Source organism: Tribolium madens, unplaced genomic scaffold, assembly GCF_015345945.1.
Source record: "Tribolium madens isolate multiple individuals breed KSU strain unplaced genomic scaffold, Tmad_KSU_1.1 Scaffold_2;HRSCAF=44;Tcas5.2_LGX, whole genome shotgun sequence".
In the NCBI taxonomy this organism is placed as follows: Eukaryota; Metazoa; Arthropoda; class Insecta; order Coleoptera; family Tenebrionidae; genus Tribolium; species Tribolium madens.
In genome coordinates, this window is record NW_025400995.1 from 854,955 (window position 1) to 876,717 (window position 21,763).

General features: G+C 31.8%; 1 protein-coding gene across 1 annotated transcript; it reads left to right on the forward strand.

Annotated features, from left to right (window-relative positions):
- The first annotated feature begins 688 nt into the window (after positions 1 to 688).
- LOC123006552 (RNA-binding protein 24-B-like) lies at positions 689 to 20,702 on the forward strand. Its single transcript, XM_044401122.1, has 5 exons — positions 689 to 1,350; positions 1,867 to 1,993; positions 4,764 to 4,821; positions 19,157 to 19,386; positions 19,436 to 20,702. Exons 1-5 carry the CDS (start codon positions 919 to 921, stop codon positions 19,573 to 19,575), a joined length of 987 nt encoding a protein of 328 aa, XP_044257057.1. The 5' UTR covers positions 689 to 918; the 3' UTR covers positions 19,576 to 20,702.
- The last annotated feature ends 1,061 nt before the right edge of the window (positions 20,703 to 21,763 follow it).

The following is a 21,763-nucleotide window of genomic DNA, read 5'->3' on the forward strand; positions in this document are numbered from 1 at the left end:
TTGACATTTGCAAATAATCGCTGTAAAATGGCTTGTCTGAGGCAAAACCAATTTATTTATTTTGTTTCGTTCAAGATGCCGAAAATAGAAAGTCGGGAATCAAAATGTATCACAACTTTGATTTTTTATTGTTAAAAGTTTTGTAGATCAATGCATATCCTGTGCATCTATATGCGCATATTTTACGAATTTTTCGTGCATATAATCCGAGTCTTAATTATTACCTTTATTACCAAAAAAATAACTTGTTTATCGAAACAAAATTAGTGTTGGATTTAAAGCAACAAAGCAATTATTCCAAACACCGTATAATTAATGAGTAATCAATTTTGTTGTAAAAAATATTACTGTCGCTTGAAATAACATGGCTGCTGAAGCACAATCGATACTGAATAAGGGTTAATAAAAAATTGTGTACCACCACGTGGAATTTTTAACGCCTACCAGATGGTAAATGACTAAATTAGTGTAATTTATCCCTTGGTGACGGTATATTTAAGTTTGCGGTGTTTGTCTTGAGGTTGATCTATTTTGGCAATGCCCATAGTAAAGTGAAGAAAAGTTGTTGGTACGTCTATGTCGTAGTAAAATGTCGTAATAGAGTTTGAAATGGAATAGGTGCGTCCCCACCACAATTTGACCAATCCAGGGGGCGCATTTCAGCGCTTTAGTTTTATTCGTGTCAGAGCGTTAGTAGTAGTCATATGTGTTGAATATTCAGCGTTGTCGTTAGTTTTGAGTGAACCCTTAGCTCCCTTCAGTGCGATTCTCATCCAGCCGTCTGGTTCATCAACACAGCTGCAATACCGCAAAGCTAAATTTAGTGCAACTCCTCACACGTGCTTTCGCCGCGAAGTTGGTGGTGTGAAAACGCGTTTAACGGAACTTTATGTGCAAAACGGCCGGACCTGCATACCTATGCGAGATCGGCGGAGTACCTTCACCAAAGAGTATATAAACAACGTTGTTAATCCCCTCGGAAACCGTCCCAGCAGACCAACGGAAAATCACAACAGCACCTCCCGGAACGAGGAGCGCGCCGCAGCTTCTGATCCCTCCGAAGATCAGAGTGCGATAATGCTGATGCCCAGCGCTGGACTTCCGGCCTCCAACGAGGCCGATAGTCTTGGACTCGGAGGCCTGGGCACTTTGGCCAACACCAATTCGAATGCGAACACCAACAATGGAGTGCAACATAAGGACACCACGTGGACGAAATTGTTCGTGGGAGGATTGCCCTATCACACTACGGATCAGTCTCTAAGAGAACATTTCTCGGTTTATGGAGAAATCGAAGAAGCAGTGGTCATCACTGATAGACAAACGGGGAAAAGTCGAGGATATGGATTTGTAAGTTGAGTTTTTTGAAAGTCGTTAATATTCACCGTACAAAATAGGGAGCTTACACCCCACGGCAGCTGCTAAAATGGGGTCGGAATACTTTCACACCGAATTTACCCTATTAAATTATAGATATAGCCCGGAATAAATGAAACCAAGAGCCCGGCGCTATCTTTAAGCCAAATTGACAATCTATCGGAACAAACACTATAAAAGTGTGTTGATGTCAATAAAAAATTCATTTTCCTGTCATACGTTGGCATTGAACTCTCAATATCAAACACAATAAACAGATTTCAATGGCGTAATGATTTTATAATTTCGTGCCCATCATTTTGCAAGAGAATTTCGAAATTGTCCAATTGTCCAACAAAGCAAACTCGTAAATAAAATAATATGTTAATCGGTATGAGTGATTCGTCCCCGCGGAAATTACAAATTCATTACAAAGTCGGCCTAATAAATCGTTCAGTTCGTGGCTGAAATYGTYGCAGTTAGGGTGTTAAGAAATAATGTTTCTTCCAGGTAATTATGGGAGATAAGTCGTCATCAGATAGAGCATGTAAAGACGCTAACCCTATTATTGATGGGCGAAAAGCTAATGTGAATTTAGCGATTCTGGGAGCAAAACCGAGAGGAAATGCGCAAACCGGTGAGTTGAGTTTTTTGATAAGCATGACTTTCGGCTTAGATGGGTACAGAGATAGTAAGTAGTTATTGGTTTGTAAAACGCGGATTCTAAACCACCCTCCGGACTTCCGGCACACCCGGACGTCCGCACATGTCGCACGACCACCGAACCAACAATCCGTTTAGTAATTAATCCATTGATCCTAGACTATATGAAAATTACGACGAATTGATATAAAAATAGTTGTRAGATTTATGTTTAAAAATAAATAAAACTACCGCAGATCCGCATTTCATGATTGCATACTAATCCAAAACTCCATAAAACTGTTGGTTTCAATTCGTGTGAAATTGTCTAAATGAGCTTTTTTCATATCAAGAGCAACGAACTCCAAAAACAAAGTGCGCATATCTGCCATCAAATACCATAAGTGTATCTTGAGCCTAGTTAAGAAGCCATGTAAATTTTATTATAACATTCAAAATCAATGTTTTATAAGGTTACAATGTGGCTAAAAATGAGTTCTTTAATGAAAATAATGAGCCATCCTTCAGATAGTCAAAATTTTACTCTTAAAAAACTAACATGGTTCATAAAAAGTTATACAATTTTTGACCTGACTTGATCTGTTTTGTTTTGGGGCACCTACAATATTTTTTTTGTATTTTTGAATAAAAGTCAATTTTTATGGTTTAACTTTGAAATAATTTGTTTTTCTTTACAAAACCTCGTTTAAAAAAAAACTAAGAATCCTAAAAAAATAAGGTTTTCATTACATCAAAAAAGAAAATACAAATTTTTGGGCTACAATATTTTTTCATTTTTGTTAGCAAATTTTTAAAAAAATGAAGAAGTTTGTAGAAAGTAAAACACGTTTTGTTTTTGAAAATATGCATATTTGCTAGGCATCCGTTGAAATTTTTCTCAGAGAGGGCAACATAAGAATTAAAAGTTTACTTGTTTTTTAAGACAGTGTTTTTTTAGTTATTACATTTTGTTTATTACATATTTAAGTTGAAACATCAAATTTAGAACAAAAGACAAAAATATTTTTAAGTCATTTATATTAAAAAAAACTGCAACTATCATCCAAGATGTTAGATTTCCTTTTATATCAACAAAATTGTAAGTTTTTTATGCATATCTAAGGTTTTTTGATTAAAATTAAAATAAGATAAATAAAAAATGCATATTTTGCATATTTTGGCAACTTCGTGTATATTTTAGGAAATATTTTCTTCAAATCACAAATTTCCGATTAAAAATTTTAGTTTAAGATAAAAATTGGACAGTTTAAGAAAAATGATCCAATTACAAAATATTTTAAAGAGAAAACAACCGTAATTCATAAGCCAGACTCAAAAAATTAGTATCCTGCTGTCTTTTCTTTTAAATTTGTTTTATACACGGTAAATATAAAATATCGAACTAAGCGTTTTTTTTTAATCATTTGTTTCCAAAAAATAATAATTAATATAAATTAAAGTATGTAATATAAAAAAATCATCTTATTTTGAGACCAAAATTTTGTTTTGTTTTTGAGGTATTTGATTTTTGTTGTCAAAATTGCAATTACTATAAAAAAAATTAATTTAATGTAAAGTAGAAAGTTGTAATCCCTTAGATCATGACCTTCATGAGAAAAATGTTTTTTTGATAGGTTGCCATTTAAAAAGAACTCAACTCAAATAACAATTTCGAAAATTTTTATTTTTGATTAAACATCACATTTTTGTAGTACTTTATAATTCATCAATTTGTTTTTTCTAAAAATAAATACTTTAAGCAAAAAACGGTTGGTTCCATACTTTCTTATCACCTGGTATAAAACGAATAAATCCTTCTATATGCGAATAAGTAGTTGCCTGCAAATGAATTTTAGCAAAATTGTTTAAAGTGATGTGATCTAAAAAGTACAGATTTCTTAGAAAGGCTTAATTACTAGGTTATTAAAATGGCTTGTCTGAGGCAAAACCAATTCATTTATTTTCTTTTGTTCATCGTGTCCAGTTCAAGATGCCGAAAATACAAAGTTTAGTGTACTCGAGGATACAAATTTATCCCAACTTTGATTTTTTATTGTTAAAATTTTGCATATTAATGCATATTTTGGCATATATTGGGGCATATTTCTTAATATTTTGTGCATATTTGTGTAAAAATACGAATATGTATGCTCATATTTTACTAATTTTTCGTGCATATAATCCAAGCCTTAGTTATTAGGTATAATAGAAAGCATTTTAGAAGCTATTAAAGTTTTCTCCCAATTTTTTGTCTTTCAGACAAGACTCAATAGAAAATTTTTTGGTATTTAAAGAAATCTTRCAATAGTGTTTCGAAATTATTTTATCTTTTGTGATTAACTTTATTTTCTACCGCCTCTTTAGTGGTTTTATTCTTTTGGTGTAAATAAATCGGAAACTAGTTGGTAACGCATATTGTCAATACAAAATGTTTGACTTCTTTGATCAGATTTCAAATTATCAGATTGTGTAAAAATGTGTAGATTTGTATCGACAGTTTTATGGAGTTGTGATTTATGAATGTTTTTTCACTGAGTTAAATTTTATTTTTAACATTTTGAATGCGCTAGTTTGTAAACAGCATTAAACTAATTGAAGCATTATGCGTTTTCCGAGGAGAAATTTACATAAAATTCATAGACGAGAAAAAGGAAAAGTGAGTGAATTGCACCCTCGTGATGTATTTGGTCATTTTGTGTTTCCTGTGAATAATAAAGTTGTTAGGAGGCAACAAGTATATGATGTTGATAATGGCATTTTTGCAGGCTTCCCGTTTCAAGGAATCCGGGCTGGTTACCCTACACTTCTTCCGGGCCAGTACGGGTAAGTAGAAATGATCAGACAAGCCACAAGCGCACGCGAAGTGCACTTTTATAAATGTGCATCACCAAGTCTGTCGTAATCAATATTTCGTATTTTCTAGCTACATAAGTCATGAAGGCAGTTGGTGATTCGTTATTCCATATGATTTGCAGATTAGAATTTGGCTGACAATGAGACGTATCCCGAACCCATCGTTCGTAACGCCTCAAACATACAAATGTAAAGAGTTAGTTTCCTTCGATGAGTGTTTGTGAGTGTGCGTGTGGATTTTATTTGATTAGTATTGAGTTCCACTTATTAAACATTTTTGCTGTCACTCGCGAGCCCGCCGTTTGAGCCCCAGGTGGGACCGCCAGAGACACATTTTGCACGAGTCCGTCTCCCTGTTTGGTCGTGTCCGCTTCGCACTATCATATTCTACTGATAAGGACGATTTATTCATTTCTACTTTATACGTAAACATGCGATTTTTACTTTAGTCCACACAACAAACAGCGACCTCCAAACTAACGCCACCAATCACCAATCTCCACACCCTTTTCGACAAACAAACTCATTCACTCTGCATAGTARAAGTAGACTATTCAGGTTTAGGTTTTGAAAACAGAAAACAGAACTGACATATTTGCAGAAAAAAAGAAGTACTCAAAATAGTCAAAATTTTTGTTAATTAAGTCTTTTATGATATGGCTACATTATAGCCTGTCGAGAAAAAATGGATGAAAACTGGTGTCCCAGGTTTTAGGGACGGCGCAAAAATGCTTAAATTTAAAAAACGTCAATTAAGACATCGTGCAAAAGACAGTGGAGGAGATTAAAGAAGTGTTTAAAAATACATATTTAGATTTGCAAAAAGAAACGTTTAAAAATTCCTTAAATACAAATCCTCAAATTTAAAAAAGTAAAGTGACACTTTTCAAAATATCGTGTTACAAAAGACAGTTGGGGAAATTAAGAAAATGTCAAGAAATACCAGCTTAAAAATTTCTATACTTGCAAAAAAATATTTAAAAATTTCTTTGAGAAATGCCTAAATTTAAAAAATGTAAATTGAGACTTTTCAAAATATCGTGTTACAAAAGACAGATGGAGAGATAAAGAAAATGCCAAGAAATACCAGCTTAAAAAATTTCTAGACTTGCAAAAAAACATTTAAAAATTTCTTAGAGAAATGCTTAAATTAAAAAAAATGTCAATTAAGACTTGCAAAAGACAGTGGGGGAGACTAAGYAAGTGCCTAAAAATACCGGTTTCAATAATATCTAGATTTGCAAAAAAAACGTTTAAAAATTTCTTAAATTTAAAAAATGTAGATTGAGACTTTTCAAAATATCATGTTACAAAAGACGGTTGAGGAGACTAAAAAAATGTCAAGGAATACCGGCTTAAAAAATTTCTAGACTTGCAAAAATAATTTGAAAATTTCTTAAAGAAATGCTTAAATTTAAAAAACGTCAATTGAGACTTTTTTAAAACATCGTGTTGCAAAAGACAGTGGYGGAGACTAAGGAAGTGCCTAGAAATACCGGTTTCAATAATATCTAGATTTGCAAAAAAAAACGTTTAAAAATTTCTTAAATAGAAATACTCAAATTTAAAAAATGTAAATTGAGACTTTTCAAAACTTCGTGCTGTCGATTTGACTAAGAGTTACATTTTTATTTAGCAAAGTGTCTTTTAGGCTGTGTAAAATAATGTTTGGGTCACTTCAGCTTATTCTTAAGTCTGAAGAGTTTTTATGAGACTTCTCTATGCCTAAATTTTACCGTTTTTGAAATATTTAGACTTTTTTTAGATTTTTTTTTAATTTGCATCTTCCTTTCCAAAAATCGATAACTTTACATTTTTAATTATGTTGAAATCGTATTTGGGCATATGAAAAAGAAAGGTTGCTTCTTTTTTTTGTGTATTCATAATTGGAAAAATAATTAACAAACCTCCAAAATTTAAGGTTTCGTTTAGGAAACTTCAAATATCCACAACTGAAGGCTCCAATTTTTTCTTCACTAAATGAAAGAGAATTTAATTCTGCATCGATCTGTATTAACATTCCCTATACTAAATTTAATGATTTCCACGTTGTTTTGACTTTTTTTTACTTTACAGTGGAAGAAATTCATTACTATTCATGGTAGTTTTCGCATAGTTTGCCATGGAAATATTTCTAACTGAAAAAACGCCAAGTTTTTTTTTCACAATTGTGTTATTCTTTTCGTAAATACTAATTAAATTTATTTAATCTAAATTTGAATAACTTTGATATTCTATTTTTTTCACAACCTATACTAAAGTAGCTATGGCTAATGAATTTCTCACAATATCAAAAGAAGTTACTATAATAATTTTAAAACTATCAAACATAGGTATAGGGAATGTTAATACAGATCGAAGCAGAACTAAATTCGCCTCCAGTTAGTGAAGAAAAAATTGGGGTGTTTTATTTAGAAAAATTGAGTTAAGGGTATTTGAAGTTTCCTAAACGTAACCTTACATTTTGGAGGTTTGTTAATTATTTTTTCAATTATGAATACATCAAGGCAAAGATCTAACCGTTCTCTCTCGTATACTCAAATATGGTTTCAGCATAATAAAAAATGGTAGAGTTATCAATTTTCGAATAGGAAGATTCAAATCCAAAATTGTTTAAAAAGGTCTACATATTTCAAAAACGGTTAAACTTAGGTAACTCTCACAAAATCACTTGAGTAATCCAAAAACGCAATAACTTTCRGTTTAAAATAACGAAGTTGATATCCACTTCCGGTGTAACKGGAAMTGCCGCCATCTTACRGATTYTGACTATAAATAAAATTTTYGATAAKTATCATTGTTAGAACTCCCAATACTTCTAATGTGAGGTTTAGCCAGAACAGCGTGTATATGTATAATAAAATTCCTTGATTTTTTCTAATGGTAATTGTAAAAATTGAATAATGTAAAAGTTGATAGATTTTGAGTAATTAACATTTTATTATTGAAAATTCTGGTAATTTATGGCCAAATTTGGGATGATTGACATTGACAATAGAGCCCGGGTACGTCATAAATGTGATTGCGGATCTTTTTTTATCAAGAATTTATGGCCTGATCACCAATTATTGCAAACCCCCCCATAAATTATTTCAAGTTTCAGATTTTCAATATTAAAATGTTAATTATTCAAAACCTATCAACTTTATCATTATTCTATTTTCACAAATACCAGAGAAAAAAATCAAAGAATTTTATCATGTAGAAAATATTCCAGTTAATTTTTCAAATTTAATTTTTAAAAATTTTGTACAATTAATATCAAAACATCAAATTTTTGCGTTGGCCGTAAAACTTGGGACACTCTGTACAATTATCTACCTGTGTTTCATTTAGTAGTCTTATCGTAGCTGAGTTCAATGGCTCACATGTCATTACTATAGCGTAAAAAAATAATATCTACCCATACTTACTTAAAGTTGAAAAGATAAGCTATAACTTTAGTCTTATCAAAGTGAAACAACATTTTAAATTTATGTGGTGAATGAAATTACTTAACAGTTTGACTAAATAAAGATATTTTTTTAATTGCGAAAACAATAATGAAAAAATAATGAATGGTTGTGGATTGTGCCGATGTTTGGGGACCGCTGGTTTGGGAAAACCGGCAAGTGCAGTTTATCGAAACCCTTGAGTGAGTGTAAAGGGCAGTCAGGGCGTCGTTTTTGGCTGTGCTACTAAGTAATTTGGCATGTTTATTAGCCGTTTAGCATAATGGTTAGGTACGGAGAGAAATCCGGGGGACACACGGACGGGTGGCGACGGACGCCCATCTTACTGTTTGCTGTGAGGTTTTCGTTTTCTTTTGGGCTGACTATTTTGATGTTCGTTACTTTTTTTCTGTAACTCACGACTGCAATGTAACACTAACGCGACACTAACAGGATGTCGATGTGCTTGGTTGTCATTAACCTGGGGCGTGTTACAGTGCAGCCGGTGGTGGCGGCGTAGTAGCGAGTGAATGTGTGCCTGGCTTGCGCGGCGGCGGCGGCGGCGGCGGCGCGAATCTCGCGGCGGCGGTCTCGCCATTGCTAATCCGTAGACTTGGTCTTTGCTGTGGTTAGCAAACTCATTATACTACAATTAGACTACACTCTCAACCAAATCAGATTACCATCATCACCATCTCTTAAGACTAAGTGTCCAGAAAAGATTGGTTGGGTTTGCATCTAATTGCATTACACACCTCCGAATCGACACAACTATTGTTCATTCTTCGATTTGGCATGGAGTGGCCTAGTTTGTAGCTCTTTTACTCTATGCATTCTATATTTAACCGTCTTCATACAGATAATAGTGCACATACACGTTTCAAAGTAGTTGGAGTGCAACACGTGCCTATGTGGTTTGCGCACAAATGGTTGGGGAAAAACGTTTCCACAAAAAGCTACTCTGATCCTAAAATTATCAAAAAATCGCAAAAACCTTGAATTTTATTTTTTATTAATTCTAAGCAATTGTTTTTAGTCAAGAGAAAAGTTATTTATTTTATTTTGTTGCTCTCTTGAAGTGATTGTTTATTGTTTCACCCTATATTTAATAAATACATATTTAAAAAATCAAATAAAGTCGACTACAGCTTGTCAAGAATAAGAAACGTCCCTAGATGCAAGAGCGGACCCAGGGGGCCAGGCCCCCCCAAACTTGCCACCAAAAGCTTCAATTTTTTATTTTTAAATTTTAATTTAAAAATCTTATAACCTAAAGTTTTTTTTTTAATAAAACATTAGAATTCTTTTTAAATTACACTTATTAATACAAAGACACACATATACCGAGAGATCAAAATAATTTGTAATCGAGTAATTTTTTTTTCGAGTATGTCTGTTTTTGAACTAACTGTCAAATAAAATGATAAGTCGAAAGGTAAAACGGCAAAATGGGCTGGAATTAGTTGCCGATGTATAATAATAGGACAGTTCTTTTTTGAAAGAAAAAAAAAGTATGTACTGAATCATCAATTGTAACTTTTTTGTTTAAATTAAATTAAATTTGTATCTGTTTGAATAATGAACTATGCCAGCTCGGTAGGACACCTTATCTAGTGAGCGGCACAATACTATGGAATAACCCTACCAAAACTGAAAATAGTTATATAGGTCAATTTTCTTTTTAAAAAATACACAATTTTTAACTTAATTTAAAATTTTCCACTTTTTGGTTTTTGAGTAATGAGTAACCCTTAATTTTTTTAGCGAATTTGATCGATCGATCAAAATATTATCAAGTATATAAAGTTTTTCAAAAAAAAAAGCATCCAAAAAGTGAAATAATATCAATAAAAAACTAAGATGCAATTTTAAATCAATTTTTTAAAAAACAAATCGACCTGTTTGAGCATTTTTGCCAAAACAAAATATTTTCAGTTTTAATGAATAACATTATTCCATATTTTGTTGCTCACTGTATATAAAGTATGTCCCTGGATTGAGTTTACAAGAGGAAAAAAATATATCTTTGATTGTACCTCAAAACTGCAAAGGAAAAACATTTTTTGCTTTACCTAAAACGAGCAAATTTGAAATTATTAAAACTTCATTATTCTAATTCAAAGAAAAATTCATTTTTCTCTTGAAGTCCGCAATCAAGAGAAAACTTAACTTTTCTTTCCACTGAATTAGAATAATGAAGTTTTAATTACAGATTTGCTCGTTTCAGGTGAAGCAAAAAAATGTTTCTCTTATAAATTCAATCCGGGGGCCATACTGTATACAGGGTGCGCCAGAACTCGCGCCCCAGAGAAAATTTTCAAGTAAGGTAAGATACCAGGAACATGAAAAAAATTTATTTTTTGACATTTGACATTTTTTTATATCTATTTAAGAATACTGATGATCTTGTATATGTTTTTTTACAATTATTTAGTAAAGGGACAAAATTTTTGCCAATAAAAGCCACAAATTACATTGAACAGAGTTAAAATTTAGGATACAGCTTCGTTGTTTCCTCTTTTAATAGCCTATAGAAAAAAAACTTGGAAATTTATTTTTCCAAGAGAAATAAATAGAGTCAAAGTGCAAACTTTAAACCCTCATAACTTCGAGATTTTTATAGATAAAATTTTTTTAACATTTTTTCCATGTTCCTGGTGTCTTACCCTATATGGCATTTTTCTCTGGGGCGCGAGTTCTGGCGCACCCTGTATACTAAAGTAAATGTTTCATCTTACACCTAGCCATCATCATTCTAAAAAAATTTAGAAAGCCCCCCCCAGAATTAATTTCTGGAACCGCCCCTGGCTAGATGTGCAGAAGATAGAAAGAGTGAATCTCTGTAAGAGAGTGATGGATTTATTCTTGACAATCTGTAGTCATCTAAGAATCATTTTTGTCATGCAAGGTCCGGTAATTTGATTCACCCTGTGTATTAAACAGCTACAATTCTGATACATAAAAGTAGCGATAACATCGTTTCCGGTTACTGTGTAATACATTTTTAACATTTCTGTTACATTTATTTTTAATAAATTTTATATATCCAAGGTAAAACCGCTTAGTGTGGGTTCGACTTCTTTAAGGTGACATTTCAAAAAATTTCTTTAGAATAAAAATATCATGCAGGGAAAGGTCATTGCCCTGCTCGCTTTTATTTTGGATTTCTGAACGAAAAGGCAAAATATTGTCACAGCAACACTTTTAAAGCTATTCATTCTTTGAGAATTATTTTAGTCTTTGATTTTATGATTTCTGTTGAATTTTTTTGGAACGGTAGAATCGATACAGTTGGAACGAGTGTCGGTCATTAGGAAATTTGTGATACTTGTAACACAAATCCAGGGTCAGTGGTTATTATTTTTATCTGTTGATCGTTAGTGTAAATTCTGTGAAGTATGAGTCACGTAAATGCGAATGATTGAACAAAACTCGTAGGTTTATTGATCTAAAATATTGACAGTTGAGTTGTCCMATGTAAAACGATAATTGAAAAGGCGGAACATGCTGTGTAACGGTGTCTTGAATTCTGACGCCAAATCCATGCGTCACACTTGGCCGTGTTTGTAAATTATATATCACCCGAAAATAACTCGAAAATTAATTACTGAAGATTTCCCTTTCTCCGCAGTCTCCGGTCTCTTTGACACCGTACTTTAAATATAGATACGTTTTATCACAAGTCGCCTTTATATTTACTAGTTTTAAGCAGCTGTTAAGCATTCTTCGTCTCCCGTGTTTGACATTTGGAACACATCGAACACCTACGTCGGTGATTATCGCAAAAACCGAAATAATAACTAAATCGAACATATTTCAGATCGATAACCGCACACACTTTTCTAGAATGTTGAAAACGAGTGGCGGATTTGTTGAGAAGGCGGTCTCTAGGCGGATAACATATTTCTATTGGATAATCTCGTTCAAGCTTCGCACAAATCCGGACTTACTTGCTAGCTAATGACGTTTGCGCGCCTGCCGCCGACTCCGGAATCCGGATTCCGGAGGCACTATTGACCTGTGGGCGCTACCCATGTGCGATCTTTTCTTCCATCCAATCTCAGCTATTCGCGGATATCGCTCTCATTGCAATATTTGCACACACCTACACAATCGCCACCCAACATGTCACACCAGGAAACATTCAAATCAACCATTTTCAGGACCAATTTACCACAATTAAATCAAATGTTTAGCGTGAATGACAGTCATCTATTTTACAAATTATTTCAAATGTATTACATGTTCTATTTTTGCCGTGAAAGGCGCTAATCGATAAAATACAGAGTGTTCTGGCTAAACCCCACATTACAAGTATTGGGAGTTCTAACAACGATATTTATCTAAAATTTTGTTTATAGCTATAATCGATTAGGTTCTGCGGAATGCAATTATTTTAAAGATTACACCGGAAGTAGATATCAACTTCGTTATTTTAAATAGAACGTTATGATTTTTATTACGTTTTTGGATTACTCAAGTGATTTTGAGAGCGTTTTTATTAGCCTTCCCTATACCTAAGTTTAACCGTTTTCCAATTTTTAGGCCTTTTTAATTTTTTTCCATTTGAATCTTCCTATTCAAAAATCGATAACTCTACGAGAGAGAAAGGCTAGATCTTTCCTTTGGTGTATTCATAATTGGAAAAATAATTAACAAACCCTTTACTTCACTCTATTTTTATTATTAGCCATAACTACTTTAGCACAGGTTGTGAAAAAAAATAGAATATCAAAGTTATTCAAATTTAGATTAGATAAATTTAATTTGTATTTACGAAAAGAATAACACAATTGTGAAAAATAGTTAGAAATATTTCCATGGCAAACTTTGCGAAAACTACCATGAATTTCTTCAAAAAGTAAAAAAAAAGTCAAAATAACTTGGAAATCATTAAATTTAGGTATAGGGAATGTTAATACAGATCGATGCAGAATTAAATTCTCTTTTATTTAGTGAAGAAAAAATTAGAGCATTCAGTTGTGGATATTTGAAGTTTCCTAAACGAAACCTTAAATTCTGGAGGTTTGTTAATTACTTTTCCAATAATGAATACACAAAAAAAAAGATGTAACCTTTCTTTTTCATATGCCCAAACACGATTTCAACATAATTAAAAATGTAAAGTTATCGATTTTTGGAAAGGAAGATGCAAATTAAAAAAAAATCTTAAAAAAGTCTAAATATTTCAAAAACGGTAAAATTTAGGTATAGAGAAGTCTGATAAAAACTCTTCAAACTTAAAATAAGCTGAAGTGACCCAAACATTATTTTACACAGTCTAAAAGACACTTTGCTAAATAAAAATCTAACTCTTAGTCAAATCCGACAGGATTTGACCACATCAGCTAGCACGAAGTTTTGAAAAGTCTCAATTTACATTTTTTAAATTTGAGTATTTCTATTTAAGAAATTTTTAAACGTTTTTTTTGCAAATCTAGATATTATTGAAACCGATATTTCTAGGCACTTCCTTAGTCTCCCCCACTGTCTTTTGCAATACGATGTTTTGAAAAAGTCTTAATTGACATTTTTTAAATTTAAGCATTTCTTTAAGAAATTTTCAAATGATTTTTGCAAGTCTAGAAATTTTTTAAGCCGGTATTTCTTGACATTTTTTTAGTCTCCCCAACTGTCTTTTGTAACACGATATTTTGAAAAGTCTCAATCTACATTTTTTAAATTCAGGCATTACTTTAAGAAATTTTTAAATGTTTTTTTTTTGCAAATCTAGATATTGTTGAAACCGGTATTTTTAGACACTGTCTTTTGCAACACGATGTTTTAAAAAAGTCTTGATTGATGTTTTTTAAATTTAAGCATCTCTTTAAGAAATTTTTAAATGGTGTAGAAACTTGGCCTTTTTTAGTTAGAAATATTTCCATGCGAAAACTACCATGAATAGTAATGAATTTCTTCCATTGTAAAGTAAAAAAAAGTCAAAATAACTTGGAAATCATTAAATTTAGCTATAGGGAATGTTAATACAGATCAATGCAGAATTAAATTCTCTTTCATTTAGTGAAGAAAAAATTGGGGCCTTCAGTTGCGGGAATTTGAAGTTTCCTAAACGAAACCTTAAATTTTGGAGGTTTGTTAATTATTTTTCCAATTATGAATACACAAAAAAAAAGATGTAACCTTTCTTTTTCATATACCCAAACAGGATTTTAAAATAAGTAAAAATGGTAAAGTTATAGATTTTTGGAGAGGAAGATGCAAATTAAAAAAAATAAAAAAGTCTAAACAATTCAAAAATGCTGAAATTTAAGTATAGAGAAATCTGATAAAAACTCTCTCAAAATCACTTGACTTTCTATTTAAATAACGAAGTTGATAGCCTGTATAACACAATTTTATAAACGTGTAGCAAATCTTTGAAATTATCAATTATACAGCAGTTTCAAATCTCAATCTTTTTGATAACTATATTTAAGAAGGGATTCCTTTTTTCCGTTGGTCCGAGACAAATCAAATTTTAAATCGTTAACAAACTTTGAAAAAAATCCGTCTAAGGCAAGCCAAAATTCTTGTTCGTTTTGCCTCATATGTGTAAACGAGTACGTTCTTAAATTCAAGATTAAATTAATCGGATTACAGCAATTGTAGCAATTAACTGAGACTGCTGTTTAGTGAAATCAGGAACAATAAGAAAATGAATTGTTTGTTTTTCCAGGAGACAAAATCGATGCTGATTCTTTCCGGTCCATATAAGTGTTATAGTAATTAGGTAAAAGCAGTTTTAAGTGAGATAATAAATCAGAAATGAAATTATTGCGGGTTGAATTAGGTAGTAGTTTAATAATGGATTGTTTGTTTGTCGGGAGCCATTGGGTGTAATTAAATTGGTGTGTGTAATGCATGGCACAAGTGACCTTATTTGAAAAATGTTTGAGAGGCGCAATCATCTTAAGGGTGGTTTTTATTCGATTTTTGTCCACTTAGTAACAATTGTGAACTTGGCACACTCTAAATAATTGAAGTGTGCATAATAAATGACGTGTTTATCAATGTTAGTAAAATAAATGAGAAATGCGGCAATAATAAATTGGGATTGGTAGAATAAAGCGATGTTTGTGGGTTTTAGAACCCTTAACTGGTGGGTAAATATACACAATTTCCCGTGTAATGTAAACGAAAAACTCTATAACGTGAAGTTTCTGTGTAATAAGGCGACAGCAACTTTTTAATTATGCACATCGGTATTCAGCGGGTTTGTATCGAACGCGGTTATCGCAAGTTCTTCGTTTTTATCAGCCAATTCCTCGTTTACCAACCGTTAAAATAAGTTTATCGCCCGACATAAATTAATACAGCGTTGCTTCACTTCATAAATTCGAGACGTAAAGCGAAAACCTCCAAAATCCTCATTTAAAATCTGCACACACTCATCGAATTTTCGAAAATTAAGCCAATTTTACTGCAAGCTATTGCCATATTCTTTGATAATAATTACTAACTTTGACTGGAACTTTTCCTGAAAATATCAACCATCTATAAATATTATCGGTCGCTTCGTAAATATGTATCATTCAAGGCTATTTACTGATTCAGACGTCGCAAAATGTAAAACTTGCCAAAATACCAACAATACATTTCCAACTTCCATATTTTTGGTACAGGGTCAAAATTCGAAAATTTTCAGCTGTCTAACCAGGCAATGTGACAACTGTCATTTTTGAGAAAATTTCAATCTGGCACATTGCTTATCGCGGCTAATTATTACCCACAWCATAACAAAATCAATTTTCTTGTTTTTCTTGGCCAATCATGGATTCGAGAAACTTGAATTTTACGTTTAACTGATTATAAAGGCTCAGATTATATGCAAAATACATATTGTTATTAAGAGGTATATCAAAAAAATTATGTTTTTTAATTAAAGTAAACTAATTAAAAAATGCATATTTTGGCATATTTTACGAAATATTACATAATTGTGCATATTTTCTTAAAATCACAAATTTCCGATTAAAAATTTCAGTTCAACTTAAGAAAAATGATCCGATTAGAAAATATGTTAAAGAGAAATAACCGAAGAATTAATATCCTGCTGAGTGTTTTCTTTTTAAATTCCTTTTATACGGGGTGAATATAAAGTATGGAACTAAGCAGTGTAGAAAATAATAATTAATATAAATTACACTAAAACAAAAAGTGATTGTATTTTGGGAACGAAATTTTGTTTTGTTTTTGAGTTATGCGATTTTTTTTGTCAAAATTGCAGTTTATGTATTTTTTTTTTTTTATTTAATATAAAGTAGATAGTTGTAATCCTTATGGATTATTAGTGGGTTGCCATTTAAAATAAAACATTTTTGTAGAAAAACAAAATTTTTATTCTTTATAAAACATCGTATTTTATCATCCATCAATTAGTTTTTCCATAAAATACATAGTTTAAGCAAAAAACATTTGGTTCCATACTTTTTATTCACCTGGTTTGGCTATACATAGCCATATTCTTATAGGTACCTGCAAATTTTAGCCAAATTGTTTAAAGTGATGTGATCTGAAAAGTAGAGATTTTTAAAAAAGGCCTAATTACTAGGTTATTAAAATGGGTTGTCTGTCGCAAAACCAATTTATTTATTCTCTTTTGTTCAAGATGCCAAAAATACAAAGTTGGAAATAAAAATTTATCCCAACTTTGATTTTTTTATTGAAAGTTTTACATATCAATGCATATTTGGCAAATATTGGAACATATTTCTTAATATCTTGCGCATATTTTTGTGAAAATACGTGCATATATATGCACATATTTGACGAATTTTTCGTGCATATTTGTTATTAAGAGGTATATCAACAAAATTATAAGTTTTCTATCGTATCTTGATTAAATAGGCCAATAAAAAAATGCATATTTGTGCATGTTTTCTTCAAATCACAAATTTCTGATTAAAAATTTCAGTTCAAGTTAAAAAGTAGACAGTTTAAGAAAAAAGATCCAATTACAAAATATGTTAAAGAGAAAACAACCGGTAATTCGTAAAACGGACTCAAAAAATTAGTATCCTGCTGAGTGTTGCCTTTTTGAATTCGTTTTATACAGAGTGAATATAAAGTATGGAACTAAGCGTTTTTTTTAAATCATTTGCCTCTAGAAAATAATACTTAAAGTAATATAAAAATGTGATCGTATTTTGAGAAAAAAAAATGTTTTGTTTTTGAGTTATGCATTTTTTTGTCAAAATCGCAATATATGTAAAATAATACTAAAAAAATGAATATAATATAGATAGTTGTAATTTTTAGATCATAACCTTAATGAAAAAAATGTTTTCTAGTAGGTTGTCATTTAAAAAAAATATTTTTGTAGAACTTAAAAACAAAAGAAGATTTTGAAAAACTTTATTTTTGATAAAACACATTTTTATAGTACTTTATCATTCATTAATTAGTTCTTCCAAAAGCAAAAAACGTTTGGTTCTATACTTTATGGCTATAATCCTTCCATTCGTATAAATAGTTGCCTGCAAGTGAATTTTAGCGAAATATTTTAAAATGATGTGATCTGAAAAGTAGAGATTTCTTAGAAAAGGTTAATTACTAGGTTATTAAAATGGCTTGGCTGAGGCAAAACCAATTTATTTATTCTCTTTTGTTCATTGTGTGCAGTTCTAGATGTCGAAATTACAAAGTTTAGTGTACTCGAAGATAAAAATTTATCCCAACTGTGATTTTTTATTGTTAAAAGTGCATATTTACGAATTTTTTGTGCATATAATCCAAGCCTTTCGAGTGATTATAAAATAAATTGTTTTGTAATAAATCGATCATCATCGATTCAAAAGTGAAATGTTCGTTGTATTGCCTAGAAGTAATGTTTTTCGAATCGATGTTCGGCGTGTCCGGTAAACCTAGATTTCAATATTCCATTATTTGTACGGTAATCCGTAGCTGTCACACGACTTTTTCCCGAAAAATCAATTTTCTGTCATGCAAATGGCATAAAGGGATTTGACGTGTTGGTCCAACATTTCCAGAGTGGTCATTTGTTAAATTACTCCACGACCCTCACATATTGACTATCTAAGTAGCAACTCTTGTCAACAAAAATCGAAAATGGCGGTAATTTCGTCCGCATGCACTCAAACACTTTATCAATAATTCAGTGAATATTGGAATGATGGGAACCGGTAATATCCCGCTAAAATTTAAAAATCGCTTCAGTTAAAAATAATGTGTTAGTCAAAACGCGCAAACAATGTTAAATAGGGCGACAGAAATAGACTTGGCAGTCTTGGCAGTGTCTCTCGTCCCAGCAAATGTCTTCTTATAATGGCTAGGTCCTTGATGTCCTACTGTTTTAGCTTTGCTACTGGATTTATCAGGTGCAATAAATACTCTCTGCCAGCTGAAACAAAAACCCACAATGCTTTATATTGCGTAAAAGCCATAAAATACGCGATTTGAATCTGTCCAAAAATAAACATTTAAATAAACTTCGATTTCACTACACTAGCGCGTCATTGTCATGCAAGAAAATAAATTCGGGAAAAACTTCATCATTGAATTTGCGTCATTGTGGCACACTAAATAATGAATAACGGAAAACCATTATCAATTTGAGAAATAGAAGACTTAAATTGAAGTATTTTTATTTATTTTAGTTGATTTAACGAAGAAGTTGTGGGCATTWTGGCACCTTTGGCCGATCTGGAGCTTGATATGCTAAAAGTATGACTTGGTGTCTTTTGAACCGTACTTAGTTGCTATAATGTTTAGAAGGTCGCCCTGTAACGTGTTTTACTTTTAATTTTAGTGCATCAGAGGTGTTTTTTCTTTTTTTGGTATTTTATTTCTCTGGTGTTGCTTGCTGTGTTTGCTATTTAACCCTTGATTTTGAACTAAATTGAGTATATTTCCAGAATGCCTCCTGGTTACGTGTACCAATCTCCGTATTTAACCGCTGCCGCCCCCGGGAGTCTTGTGCCCCTTCCAGCGACTCAACTGACCCATGCGGCCGCTGTTGCCGCCGCCACGTCGCAGTTTTACGAGTATCAAAATGCCGCCGCCGTTGCAGCTGCAGCTGCCGCCCCCTATACCGGCCAATATGCGAATGGATTCGATGCATATACTCCGTATACGGGAGCTGCAGGTTTGTCGATTGTTAACATTTGAAATTTTTGCATTGATGGGGTTTTCAGGGGCAGCAGGATATTTGCCGTATACTTATACACTTCCTCAGACACCTGGACTCCCAGCAGCAACAGCAGGAGCTTTTCCTGCTATTCCTTATCAAACAGCAGCTCAAGCACAGACATTACAAGAAGCAAGATTGCAATAAATTAGATTAATTAGCACATCCGCTTCGAAATCGACTGTTTCACCGCATTTTAGAAAGTCAGGCGCCATCTGTTGATTAAATTCTGTATAGGATGTGCTTTGGCGCTACGTTCGTCGAATATTTACTCATTTTTGAAACTGAGATCTAATTTAATTAGATCTGACTTTATTTATTAAGACAAATTTATTTTAAATTATTATTCCAGTTAGTTACCATTTTATGAGTTAAGTAATAATGCTCAATGAATATGACAGACTTTGATTGCTCCTACTTTTGCAGAAAGTTTTTGTTGTTACTGCAAAAGAAAGTGCAATAAATTTCAAGAATAAGAGGTAGATAGCTAATTACTTTATAGTCTAGTCCTTTACATAATATAATAAATATTATATCTACTTAAATATTACTTTAATATTAGTTGATAGTTTAGTTATAGACTTTTATTGAAGTGATGTGCATTTCAGAAAAATATCACAGAACTTTTTATACTGTTTTTAAATTAGCGCTCTCTATTAACGTCAAAAAAATCACAACTGAAAAGCACGTCGTAATTAATGAGAAAAGCAGTGAAAGGGAAATATTTTGTGATACAAAATTTCTGAATCACATTCTAGTTCGTTTTGTAATATAGTAGCGCTGTTAAGTGTATATATTAAGCACAAGAAAAATTCTGTGTAATAGGTTACCTACTTAAAAACCTGTATAAACTTCTCTTCCAAAAGCACAATTAAACTAGTGATTGTATGGAACTTGCCTATATACATTTTCACTAATTTCACTCATTTAGTTTAGAATGTAATTAAAAGTCCCTAATTTTGTATCACCATAAAATTTCATTATTCTGGTCAGTAGCAATTAAGTTATTTAACAAATGCAAATGTAGGGATTTTTATAAATTATGTTCCTTCTATGGGTATTAGCAGACAGTAAAGATTTTAACAACAATTAGTGCCTTTTTTAATACTTCTTGTGATAGAAATAGTACTGTCTAGTCAATTTTTTACAGATATGTTCCGTCCAACTGACTAGTGCCCTAATTATAATTGTCATGCCTTTAAAGTTAGTGCAAACTTTTGTGGAAATGTACATAAATAAACATACAACAGAGCTGAATAAAGTTTACAACATGGCGACGATTGTAAATCATTTCATTTCTTTTTTCTTTATCGCACTAAAGTTACATCGCTTGTGATAATCTCAAAAATCGTAAAATAAGTTTTTTTTTATTATTTCTTAAAGCTCTTATTATTTATTTGCTGAGTTAGAACCCCGAATCTACCTGCCTCTGCGCCATCATGTCCCCGGCTGATGTCTGTGCTTAAATCCAATAAAATCATTCAAACACAATATTTATTTTTGCGTTTCTTATACATTTTATGCACTTTTGGAGCTCACGGTGCAGTCTATTACTAATGATTCCGGAATTTAAATTTAATTTTCTTTTACAAAATAAAAATACGACTATAATTCCTCAGAACATTTTACATGTCTACTGTAATTTACAAAATAAAAAAAGTAAAAATTTGTTAACACCATTTTAGTTTTTCGTAAAAAACAGACATATCTCGAAAACTATGAGTCCCAGGTCAAAACGGTTTATACAGGCGTATTCTCCGCTTAATTTTACAGCACTAGTTTTTCATAAGAATAAAAAAAATGACCGTTTGGTCAAAACCTGATATAGTGCTTATACTTCTAGCCTTATTCTTAATTTTATTACTCATTATCTCAAAAATTATGCATCGTAGAGTATTTTAACTTGTTGCATCGTGTTCAGCGTGTAATTTTACGTCTAGAAAACCATATTTCAAGTGTATTTACGACTTAAGGTAAATTGACTATTTTTACGATTTTACTACCGCTCATCTTCAAAAAATTCAAAATTTTTGAAACTTGACCCAATAACATTTTATGCACTTATTTGAGCCTTTAAGACCTCTAGTAATGTAAAAAACGTTAAATGGATCAATTTTAATGTTAACATTTTTTTGGAATTTTGTCGAGATTTTGGTCGATTTTTGGCACCCGAAGCGCTCTATTGCCAATAACTCCGGACTTATTGGTAACAACCTCTTATGTTTGGTACCGTTGGAAAGCAAATTTAATTTTCTATCATATAAAAAAAGATCAGAGTTCTACGATAAATAGTTATCGAGAAAATTTGTGATAAAGTATGGAAAATATAAATCCG

Bases quoted from the DNA above. Each gene is read 5' to 3' on its own strand.
- LOC123006552 (XM_044401122.1), top strand. From the start codon at position 919: ATGCGAGATCGGCGGAGTACCTTCACCAAAGAGTATATAAACAACGTT. The intron at 1,351-1,866 runs GTAAGTTGAGTT...TGTTTCTTCCAG, and splicing joins AAAGTCGAGGATATGGATTT to GTAATTATGGGAGATAAGTC. The intron at 1,994-4,763 runs GTGAGTTGAGTT...GCATTTTTGCAG, and splicing joins GAGAGGAAATGCGCAAACCG to GCTTCCCGTTTCAAGGAATC.